The sequence below is a fragment of the Oncorhynchus mykiss genome, chromosome 13 (assembly GCF_057628025.1).
Source record: "Oncorhynchus mykiss isolate SJ-2025 chromosome 13, ASM5762802v1, whole genome shotgun sequence".
Classification (NCBI taxonomy): domain Eukaryota; kingdom Metazoa; phylum Chordata; class Actinopteri; order Salmoniformes; family Salmonidae; genus Oncorhynchus; species Oncorhynchus mykiss.
Window position 1 is genome coordinate 78,158,871 of NC_143034.1, and position 12,500 is coordinate 78,171,370.

The following is a 12,500-nucleotide window of genomic DNA, read 5'->3' on the forward strand; positions in this document are numbered from 1 at the left end:
TGTCTGAAAGAGAGAGAGAGAGAGAGAGAGAGCGAGAGAAAGAGAGAGGGAGAGAGAGAGAGAGAGAGGAGGGGGGAGAGAGAGAGAGGGGGGGAGAGACGGGGGGGGAGGTGGAGAGAGAGGTGGGGAGAGAGAGAGAGAGAGAGAGATATAGAGAGAGTGAGAGAGAGAGAGAGAGAGAGAGAGAGAGAGGGAGAGGGAATGGTTAGTGACTGGATGAACGACAGAATAACAGAGGGAGGAGACACACACCCAAAGACGTGTGGACACACAACATCATTTGATCACAGCATTCTTTGATATCAGTCAGTCTTTAGAGTGTGTGTTCGTGTGTGTGTGTGTGTGTGTGTGTGTGTGTGTGTGCGTGCGTGCGTGCGTGTTCGTGCGTGCGTGTGTGTGCGTGCGTGCGTGTGTGTGTGTGTGTGTGTGTGTGTGTGTGGTGCAGAAGAAAGAGAATCAACCTTCTGAACCTTTTTGAAGATCCTTTGATGTTAAAGCCCAAAGTCATTGTGGTGGAAGAACACACACACACACACACACACACACACACACAGATCCAAACCAGGTCCTGCAGTGACTCCTCTTGCACTGAGATGCAGTGTCATAGACCGCTGTGCCACTCTGGAGGCTCAAACTCAGATATACGATATAAAGTCGTTTTTTTTGTGGAAGTGTCACTTCCACAAGGTTTGAGTTATAACACGTTGAACTACTTAAAGAAATTAGCTCCCATCTAAACGTTGTGCCTTTAGATTTAGAGAACATTAACAACTAAAGAAGAATGTTTCACTTCTCTCATTGACTTGTCACCCCCTCCCCCTCCGGCCTGGTCTGTACGGTCTGTTTCACAAGCGTTCCCGGAAGTCTCGAGATGCAGCGTCTCTGGGTTTAGAAACTCTCTGGCCTGACTGTGTGCGATCCTGTGTGTTTACCGGGACTCTGGCACTCTGAGCCACAGAGCATGTGTCAGCTAACCCAGCCTGTCAAACCACAACTACTCAGAGACTAGCAGGCCACAACGTGTGTGTGTGTGTGTGTGTGTGCGTGCGTGCGCGCACACAGTCACACACACACACAAACACACACACACACACAGTCACACACACAGACACACACACACACAGACAGATAGAAAGAGAGAGCAGTGGCCGTTGGTGATGGTCAGTCTTCCTGATTTAATCAGCTATAAATATCTGACCCCAGAACCCACCAGAATGGAACTAATCCACACAGCTATCAGTTCACTCAGGACAGACAGAGAGAGAGAGATTCTACTGGGTGAAATTCCACAGTGTGACATCACAGCAGCAAGATTTGTGACCTGTTGCCACAAGAAAAGAACAAACCAGTGAAGAACAAACACCATTGTAAATACAACCTATATTTATGTTGATTTATTTTCCCTTTTGTACTTTAATTATTTCCACATAATATGACATTTGTAATGTCTTTATTCTTTTTGGAACTATTGTGAGTGTAATCTGTACTGTTAATTTTGTATTATCTACTTCACTTGCTTTGGCAATGTTTCCCATACATAGGGGGGGAGAGAGGGAGAGAGAGAGATAAATAGAGAGAGAGGGGGGAGAAAGAGGGGAGAGAGAGGGGGGAGAAAGAGAGGGGGGGAAGAAAGAGAGGGAGAGAGAGCGATAAATAGAGAGAGGGGGGAGAAAGAGGGGAGAGAGAGAGGGGGGAGAAAGAGAGGGGGGGAAGAGGGAGAGAGAGAGATAAATAGAGAGAGGGGGGAGAAAGAGGGGAGAGAGAGGGGGAGAAAGAGGGGAGAGAGAGAGGGGGGAGAAAGAGAGGGGGGGAAGAAAGAGAGGGAGAGAGCGGGGGGAGAAAGAGAGGGAGAAATGGAGGGGTTCCAGACACTAGTTAACTATTGTATCTGTAAACACTGAAGTGTGATGAACTCCTGTTACATTAGAAGAGATTTTAGTTTGACAAACAGCTTTGTGTGCTTGTCTGTCTTTTACAGTTGTCTACTCAGTCAGTTCACTGCAGTGTTGTACCAGACCTCTCTATATCTCTCTCTGTCTCTCTCTGTCTCTCTCTCTCTCTCTCTCGCTCTCTGTGTGTCTCTCTCTCTCTCTGTCTCTCTCTGTCTCTCTCTCTCTCTCTGTATCTCTCTGTGTCTCTCTCTCTCTCTCTCTCTCTCTCTCTCTCTCTGTGTCTCTCTTTCTCTCTCTCTCCCTACAGAGATACAGACATGGACCTAGTAAAGCCCTGTACAGCCCTGTACAGCTAGAGAGATACAGACATGAACCTAGTAAAGCCCTGTACAGCTAGAGAGATACAGACATGAACCTAGTAAAGCCCTGTACAGCCCTGTACAGTTAGAGAGATACAGACATGGACCTAGTAAAACCCTGTACAGTTAGAGAGATACAGACATGGACCTAGTAAAGCCCTGTACAGCCCTGTACAGCTAGAGAGATACAGACATGGACCTAGTACAGCCCTGTAAAGCTAGAGAGATACAGACATGGACCTAGTACAACCCTGTACAGCTAGAGAGACAGGGACAAACTATGGGGTCCAAGACAAACAGAGAGTAGACACACACATCTCTGAGATGCATGAGAAAAGCAAACAGAACAGCAGAAGTGATGAGAGTGCCGGACAGGGAGAGAAGGAGACGGAGAGAAGGAGTGACAGAACGTTTGTCCAGGCAATTTGGAGGAGAGACAACAGGTCACACAAAGGGGCCTTAGAGAGGAGAAACAGAACAGATAATGAACAGAGAAGAGGAGAGATGATGAACAGAGGAGAGGAGAGATGATGAACAGAGGAGAGTAGAGGAGAGATGATGAACAGAGGAGAGGAGAGGAGAGATGATGAACAGAGGAGAGGAGAGATGATGAACAGAGGAGAGATGATGAACAGAGGAGAGGAGAGATGATGAACAGAGGAGAGATGATGAACAGAGGAGAGATGATGAACAGAGGAGAGGAGAGATGATGAACAGAGAGGAGGAGAGATGATGAACAGAGAGGAGGAGAGATGATGAACAGAGGAGAGATGATGAACAGAGGAGAGATGATGAACAGAGGAGAGGAGAGATGATGAACAGAGGAGAGGAGAGATGATGAACAGAGGAGAGGAGAGATGATGAACAGAGAAGAGGAGAGATGATGAACAGAGGAGAGGAGAGATGATGAACAGAGGAGAGATGATGAACAGAGGAGAGATGATGAACAGAGGAGAGATGATGAACAGAGGAGAGATGATGCACAGAGGAGAGGAGAGATGATGAACAGAGGAGAGGAGAGATGATGAACAGAGAAGAGGAGAGATGATGAACAGAGGAGAGATGATGAACAGAGAAGAGATGATGAACAGAGGAGAGATGATGAACAGAGGAGAGGATAGATGATGAACAGAGGAGAGATGATGAACAGAGGAGAGGAGAGATGATGAACAGAGGAGAGGAGAGATGATGAACAGAGGAGAGGAGAGATGATGAACAGAGGAGAGATGATGAACAGAGGAGAGGAGAGATGATGAACAGAGGAGAGATGATGAACAGAGGATAGGAGAGATGATGAACAGAGGAGAGATGATGAACACAGGAGAGATGATGAACAGAGGAGAGATGATGAACAGAGGAGAGGAGAGATGATGAACAGAGGAGAGATGATGAACAGAGGAGAGATGATGAACAGAGAGGAGGAGAGATGATGAACAGAGGAGAGATGATGAACAGAGAGGAGGAGAGATGATGAACAGAGGAGAGATGATGAACAGAGAAGAGGAGAGATGATGAACAGAGAGGAGGAGAGATGATGAACAGAGAGGAGGAGAGATGATGAACAGAGAGGAGGAGAGATGATGAACAGAGAGGAGGAGAGATGATGAACAGAGGAGAGGAGAGATGATGAACAGAGAGGAGGAGAGATGATGAACAGAGAGGAGGAGAGATGATGAACAGAGGAGAGATGATGAACAGAGGAGAGGAGAGATGATGAACAGAGAGGAGGAGAGATGATGAACAGAGAGGAGGAGAGATGATGAATAGAGAAGAGGAGAGATGATGAACAGAGGAGAGATGATGAACAGAGGAGAGATGATGAACAGAGGAGATGAGAGATGATGAACAGAGGAGAGATGATGAACAGAGGAGAGATGATGAACAGAGGAGGAGAGATGATGAACAGAGGAGAGATGATGAACAGAGGAGAGGAGAGATGATGAACAGGAGAGGAGAGATGATGAACAGAGGAGAGATGATGAACAGAGAAGAGGAGAGATGATGAACAGAGGAGAGGAGAGATGATGAACAGAGAAGAGGAGAGATGATGAACAGAGGAGAGGAGAGATGATGAACAGAGAAGAGATGATGAACAGAGGAGAGGAGAGATGATGAACAGAGGAGAGATGATGAACAGAGAAGAGATGATGAACAGAGGAGAGATGATGAACAGAGGAGAGGAGAGATGATGAACAGAGAAGAGATGATGAACAGAGGAGAGGAGAGATGATGAACAGAGGAGAGATGATGAACAGAGGAGAGATGATGAACAGAGAAGAGGAGAGATGATGAACAGAGGGCCTTCAGACAGTATTCATACCCCTTGACTTACACTACACGTTCATGTGTTCCACCCTGAAATCCAAATAGATGGAAAATAAATAAATGCTCACCCATCTACACACAATACCCCATAACGACACTGTCAAAACATGTGTCAAGACGTAGGTGTGTTTACTGTTGTAGTGAGACGTAGGTGTGTTTACTGTTGTAGTGAGACGTAGTTGTGTTTACTGTTGTAGTGAGACGTAGGTGTGTTTACTGTTGTAGTGAGACGTAGGTGTGTTTACTGTTGTAGTGAGACGTAGGTGTGTTTACTGTTGTAGTGAGACGTAGGTGTGTTTACTGTTGTAGTGAGACGTAGGTGTGTTTACTGTTGTAGTGAGACGTAGGTGTGTTTACTGTTGTAGTGAGACGTAGGTGTGTTTACTGTTGTAGTGAGACGTAGTGAGACGTAGGTGTTTACTGTTGTAGTGAGACGTAGGTGTGTTTACTGTTGTAGTGAGACGTAGGTGTGTTTACTGTTGTAGTGAGACGTAGGTGTGTTTACTGTTGTAGTGAGACGTAGGTGTGTTTACTGTTGTAGTGAGACGTAGGTGTGTTTACTGTTGTAGTGAGACGTAGGTGTGTTTACTGTTGTAGTGAGACGTAGTGAGACGTAGGTGTGTTTACTGTTGTAGTGAGACGTAGGTGTGTTTACTGTTGTAGTGAGACGTAGGTGTGTTTACTGTTGTAGTGAGACGTAGGTGTGTTTACTGTTGTAGTGAGACGTAGGTGTGTTTACTGTTGTAGTGAGACGTAGGTGTGTTTACTGTTGTAGTGAGACGTAGGTGTGTTTACTGTTGTAGTGAGACGTAGGTGTGTTTACTGTTGTAGTGAGACGTAGGTGTGTTTACTGTTGTAGTGAGACGTAGGTGTGTTTACTGTTGTAGTGAGACGTAGGTGTGTTTACTGTTGTAGTGAGACGTAGGTGTGTTTACTGTTGTAGTGAGACGTAGGTGTGTTTACTGTTGTAGTGAGACGTAGGTGTGTTTACTGTTGTAGTGAGACGTAGGTGTGTTTACTGTTGTAGTGAGACGTAGTGAGACGTAGGTGTGTTTACTGTTGTAGTGAGACGTAGGTGTGTTTACTGTTGTAGTGAGACGTAGGTGTGTTTACTGTTGTAGTGAGACGTAGGTGTGTTTACTGTTGTAGTGAGACGTAGGTGTGTTTACTGTTGTAGTGAGACGTAGGTGTGTTTACTGTTGTAGTGAGACGTAGTGAGACGTAGGTGTTTACTGTTGTAGTGAGACGTAGGTGTGTTTACTGTTGTAGTGAGACGTAGGTGTGTTTACTGTTGTAGTGAGACGTAGGTGTGTTTACTGTTGTAGTGAGACGTAGGTGTGTTTACTGTTGTAGTGAGACGTAGGTGTGTTTACTGTTGTAGTGAGACGTAGGTGTGTTTACTGTTGTAGTGAGACGTAGTGAGACGTAGGTGTTTACTGTTGTAGTGAGACGTAGGTGTGTTTACTGTTGTAGTGAGACGTAGGTGTGTTTACTGTTGTAGTGAGACGTAGGTGTGTTTACTGTTGTAGTGAGACGTAGGTGTGTTTACTGTTGTAGTGAGACGTAGGTGTGTTTACTGTTGTAGTGAGACGTAGTGAGACGTAGGTGTTTACTGTTGTAGTGATACGTAGTGAGACATAGTGAGACGTAGGTGTTTACTGTTGTAGTGAGATGTAGGTGTGTTTACTGTTGTAGTGAGACGTAGTGAGACGTAGGTGTTTACTGTTGTAGTGAGACGTAGGTGTGTTTACTGTTGTAGTGAGACGTAGGTGTTTACTGTTGGCACAAGATGGCCGCTTGCCCAGTTTAACCAGGGTGTGTTTACTGTTGGCACAAGATGGCCGCTTGCCCAGCTTAACCAGGGTGTGTTTACTGTTGGCACAAGATGGCCGCTTGCCCAGTTTAACCAGGGTGTGTTTACTGTTGGCACAAGATGGCCGCTTGCCCAGTTTAACCAGGGTGTGTTAACTGTTGGCACAAGATGGCCGCTTGTCCAGTTTAACCAGGGTGTGTTTACTGTTGGCACAAGATGGCCGCTTGCCCAGTTTAACCAGGGTGTGTTTACTGTTGGCACAAGATGGTCGCTTGCCCAGTTTAACCAGGGCTTCCTCTGTCCCCTATGAATAAATACTGATGAATCAGTTTAACCAGGGCTTCCTCTGTCCCCTATGAATACATACTGATGAATCAGTTTAACCAGGGCTTCCTCTGTCCCCTATGAATAAATACTGATGAATCAGTTTAACCAGGGCTTCCTCTGTCCCCTATGAATAAATACTGATGAATCAGTTTAACCAGGGCTTCCTCTATCCCCTATGAATAAATACTGATGAATCAGTTTAACCAGGGCTTCCTCTGTCCCCTATGAATAAATACTGATGAATCAGTTTAACCAGGGCTTCCTCTGTCCCCTATGAATAAATAGTGATGAATCAGTTTAACCAGGGCTTCCTCTATCACCTATGAATAAATACTGATGAATCAGTTTAACCAGGGCTTCCTCTATCCCCTATGAATAAATATGGATGAATCAGTTTAACCAGGGCTTCCTCTGTCCCCTATTAATAAATAGTGATGAATCAGTTTAACCAGGGCTTCCTCTATCCCCTATGAATAAATACTGATGAATCAGTTTAACCAGGGCTTCCTCTATCCCCTATGAATAAATACTGATGAATCAGTTTAACCAGGGCTTCCTCTGTCCCCTATGAATAAATACTGATGAATCAGTTTAACCAGGGCTTCCTCTGTCCCCTATGAATAAATACTGATGAATCAGTTTAACCAGGGCTTCCTCTGTCCCCTATGAATAAATACTGATGAATCAGTTTAACCAGGGCTTCCTCTGTCCCCTATGAATAAATACTGATGAATCAGTTTAACCAGGGCTTCCTCTGTCCCCTATGAATAAATACTGATTAATCAGTTTAACCAGGGCTTCCTCTGTCCCCTATGAATAAATATGGATGAATCAGTTTAACCAGGGCTTCCTCTGTCCTCTATGAATAAATACTGATGAATCAGTTTAACCAGGGCTTCCTCTGTCCCCTATGAATAAATACTGATGAATCAGTTTAACCAGGGCTTCCTCTATCCCCTATGAATAAATACTGATGAATCAGTTTAACCAGGGCTTCCTCTGTCCCCTATGAATAAATACTGATGAATCAGTTTAACCAGGGCTTCCTCTATCCCCTATGAATAAATATGGATGAATCAGTTTAACCAGGGCTTCCTCTGTCCCCTATGAATAAATACTGATGAATCAGTTTAACCAGGGCTTCCTCTGTCCCCTATGAATAAATAGTGATTAATCAGTTTAACCAGGGCTTCCTCTATCCCCTATGAATAAATACTGATGAATCAGTTTAACCAGGGCTTCCTCTGTCCCCTATGAATAAATACTGCTGAATCAGTTTAACCAGGGCTTCCTCTGTCCCCTATGAATAAATATGGATGAATCAGTTTAACCAGGGCTTCCTCTGTCCCCTATGAATAAATACTGATGAATCAGTTTAACCAGGGCTTCCTCTGTCCCCTATGAATAAATACTGATGAATCAGTTTAACCAGGGCTTCCTCTGTCACCTATGAATAAATACTGATGAATCAGTTTAACCAGGGCTTCCTCTGTCCCCTATGAATAAATACTGATGAATCAGTTTAACCAGGGCTTCCTCTATCCCCTATGAATAAATACTGATGAATCAGTTTAACCAGGGCTTCCTCTGTCCCCTATGAATAAATACTGATGAATCAGTTTAACCAGGGCTTCCTCTATCCCCTATGAATAAATACTGATGAATCAGTTTAACCAGGGCTTCCTCTGTCCCCTATGAATAAATACTGATGAATCAGTTTAACCAGGGCTTCCTCTGTCCCCTATGAATAAATATGGATGAATCAGTTTAACCAGGGCTTCCTCTGTCCCCTATGACTAAATACTGATGAATCAGTTTAACCAGGGCTTCCTCTGTCCCCTATGAATACATACTGATGAATCAGGGGAATCATCATCTGACTGAACAGTGAACTCATTAGATGTTGAACGCAGCTCTACATGGTTAGTGGATCAACACTGTATCAGCACATCTCTGTAGCCAGCATGTTCCTCAAAGTAGAACCAAAGATTACCATAAATGATGTGATAACACATGTCTTTCCTCATAAGAACACACACACACACACACACACACACACACACACACACACACACACACACACACACACACACACACACACACACAACACACACACACACAAAAGAGTGTTGAGCAACAGTTATCTCCACAGTGACAGAGGGGGTAGAGACGCAGCTCTGGTAAAATGGTGCCACACTTTACATATGAAAGAGTAGTGAGATTCAGCAACATGTGCTGTATCACATGGCCACAACCGCAAAACAGTCACTAGTCAACAACTAACAACAGAAACCTTCCTACTAAATATTTATCAGCATCAATACTCAAGACCAAAACATACAGCTGTTCAAATTAAACCAATACATTCTTTTCATATTCACTTTTGAAGAAAATCCCATTATTCAGAAAAAAACATGCATTGTAAAACAGCCAGGTCCAGACCCCCCCAACCCCTTTTCCCAAAGTGGACCGATCCAGTCAGGTCTCATGGTTTGAAGAGGCATTGAGATCGGCCCATAGAGGGGGGAGGATATAAAAGATTCCTACCTTCTCTCATTCACAAAAGCCAGTCCGATTCCTGTTCTCTCTCTCCACGGCCCAGTCCCCAACCATACAGCTGCCTGCCCACCAGGCAGAGAAGAAGAAAGTCCTTATTTTGCTTCTCTTTCTTTGCCCAGTTTATACACTCACTCGCTTTCCTGAGCTGGAAAGGCGATGGGGAGGATTTGAGCTGATGCCTCTAATACCTCTACCTCTCTCTGTCTCTCTGTCTCTCTGTCTGGCTTTCTCCCTCTCTCTTGCACTACCTCGCTGTCTGTCTGTCTCTCTCTCTCTCTGTGTGAGTGTGAGGGCGGGCGTGATGGCTAAAGCAGTTCACAGCCATTCACATGCAGATTGGCTCAAGGAGCTTCCACTAATCCAACAGAGGACTTCACCTCTCTGCTGCCTAGCCCTCCCTCCCCCATCCCTCCCTCCCCCCATCCCGCTCTCCTTTCTAAGACTCATTTACACACCAGTAGCTGGGTCGTCAGACAAGTGTGAATTGGTGTGAATGTCTGTGTATTTAAATGTGTTTGTGTTTGTGTGTGTGTGTGTCTACCGAGAGAGAGAATGAGAGCTCCCTGCTGACTGCAGATTCAAGCCTAGAAGTAATTGACCTGTAAAAATCAATGAGTCGAAAACACAGCCGTTCTCTGAAGAAAGTAGCTGGTGTGGACCCATACAACACCACCCCCCTTCTGTCTCTCATCTCTCTCTCTTTCTCGTCTGTGACTACCACTCTGTGATCAAATCAACTGTTTTATTTCTCCACACATACCGGGACAGTATATTTTAGTAATCACTACGACAACAGCCTCCAGGAACGAGATGCTATTTACACCTTACAGTTATTAATTAAGAACATCAGGAACAAATAATTACAACTCCAGAAAATTCAGTCAAGCAAGTTTCTCTCTGTCTGTTTCTCTCTGTCTGTTTCTCTCTGTCTGTTTCTCTCTCTCTGTTTCTCTCTCTCTCTCTCTCTGTTTATCTCTCTCTCTGTTTCTCTCTCTCTGTTTCTCTCTCTCTGTTTCTCTCTCTCTCTCTGTTTCTCTCTCTCTGTTTCTCTCTCTCTCTCTCTGTTTCTCTCTGTCTGTTTCTCTCTCTGTCTGTTTCTCTCTCACTCCAACTCTCTATCTCTATTTCTCTCCCTCTGTTTCTCTCTGTCTGTTTCTCTCTCTCTCTCTCTCTCAATTCAATTCAATTCAATTCAATTCAATTCAAGGGCTTTATTGGCATGGGAAACATGTGTTAACATTGCCAAAGCAAGTGAGGTAGATAATATATAAAGTGAATATATAAAGTGAAATAAACAATACAAATTAACAGTAAACATTACACATACAGAAGTTTCAAAACAATAAAGACATTACAAATGTCATATTATATATATATATATATACAGTGTTGTAACGATGTACAAATGGTTAAAGTATACAAGGGAAAATAAATAAGCATAAATATGGGTTGTATTTACAATGGTGTGTGTTCTTCACTGGTTGCCCTTTTCTCGTGGCAACAGGTCACAAATCTTGCTGCTGTGATGGCAGACTGTGGAGTTTCACCCAGTAGATATGGGAGTTTATCAAAATTGGATTTGTTTTCGAATTCTTTGTGGATCTGTGTAATCTGAGGGAAATATGTGTCTCTAATATGGTCATACATTGTGCAGAAGGTTAGGAAGTGCAGCTCAGTTTCCACCTCATTTTGTGGGCAGTGAGCACATAGCCTCTCTCTCTCTGTTTCTCTCCCTCTGTTTCTCTCCCTCCACCTCTCTCTCTCTCTCTCTCTCTGTTTCTCTCTCACTCCACCTCTCTCTCTCTGTCTCACTCCATCTCTCTCACTCTCTGTTTCAGCCATTCAGCTATGTAGCTACACACATACAGTGGGAAGAACAAGTATTTGAAACACTGCCGATTTTGCAGGTTTCCTACTTACAAAGCATGTAGAGGTCTGTAATTTTTATCACAGGTACACTTCAACTGTGAGAGACGGAAACTAAAACAAAAATCCAGAACATCACATTATGTGATTTTCAAGTAATTGATTTGCATGTGGCTACATAGCAGTATGGCTACACACATAGCTACATAGCTACATAGCAGTATGGCTACACACATAGCTACATAGCTACATAGCAGTATGGCTACACACATAGCTACATAGCTACATAGCAGTATGGCTACACACATAGCTACATAGCTACATAGCAGTATGGCTACACACATAGCTACATAGCTACATAGCAGTATGGCTACACACATAGCTACATAGCAGTATGGCTACACACATAGCTACATAGCAGTATGGCTACACACATAGCTACATAGCTGTATGGCTACACACATAGCTACATAGCTGTATGGCTACACACATAGTTACATAGCAGTATGGCTACACACATAGCTACATAGCAGTATGGCTACACACATAGTTACATAGCAGTATGGCTACACACATAGCTACATAGCTGTATGGCTACACACATAGCTACATAGCAGTATGGCTACACACATAGTTACATAGCAGTATGGCTACACACATAGCTACATAGCTGTATGGCTACACACATAGCTACATAGCTGTATGGCTACACACATAGTTACATAGCTGTATGGCTACACACATAGCTACATAGCAGTATGGCTACACACATAGCTACATAGCTGTATGGCTACACACATAGCTACATAGCAGTATGGCTACACACATAGTTACATAGCAGTATGGCTACACACATAGCTACATAGCAGTATGGCTACACACATAGCTACATAGCAGTATGGCTACACACATAGCTACATAGCAGTATGGCTACACACATAGCTACATAGCTGTATGGCTACACACATAGCTACATAGCAGTATGGCTACACACATAGCTACATAGCAGTATGGCTACACACATAGTTACATAGCTGTATGGCTACACACATAGTTACATAGCAGTATGGCTACACACATAGCTACATAGCTGTATGGCTACACACATAGCTACATAGCTGTATGGCTACACACATAGTTACATAGCTGTATGGCTACACACATAGCTACATAGCAGTATGGCTACACACATAGCTACATAGCAGTATGGCTACACACATAGCTACATAGCAGTATGGCTACACACATAGCTACATAGCTGTCTGGCTACACACATAGCTACATAGCAGTATGGCTACACACATAGCTACATAGCTGTTTGGCTACACACATAGCTACATAGCAGTATGGCTACACACA

The 12,500-nt window shown here is 44.0% G+C and overlaps 1 protein-coding gene and 1 long non-coding RNA gene across 4 annotated transcripts in view; one reads left to right on the forward strand and one right to left on the reverse strand.

Moving 5' to 3' along the window:
- Positions 1–12,500, reverse strand: part of septin12 (septin 12) — a 183,324-nt gene that overhangs the window by 56,961 nt on the left and 113,863 nt on the right. For all 3 annotated transcript variants that reach the window (XM_090197795.1, XM_036939362.2, XM_090197797.1), the window contains one exon: positions 1–3. This exon is cut by the window's left edge and continues 363 nt beyond it. In XM_090197795.1, the coding sequence (XP_090053921.1) occupies positions 1–3 (3 nt within the window). The remainder of the gene's footprint in view (positions 4–12,500) is intronic.
- Positions 4,938–6,204, forward strand: LOC149979024 (uncharacterized). Its single transcript, XR_016486140.1, has 4 exons — positions 4,938–5,015; positions 5,802–5,827; positions 6,006–6,031; positions 6,182–6,204. It is a non-coding gene; the product is annotated as an uncharacterized LOC149979024 (long non-coding RNA).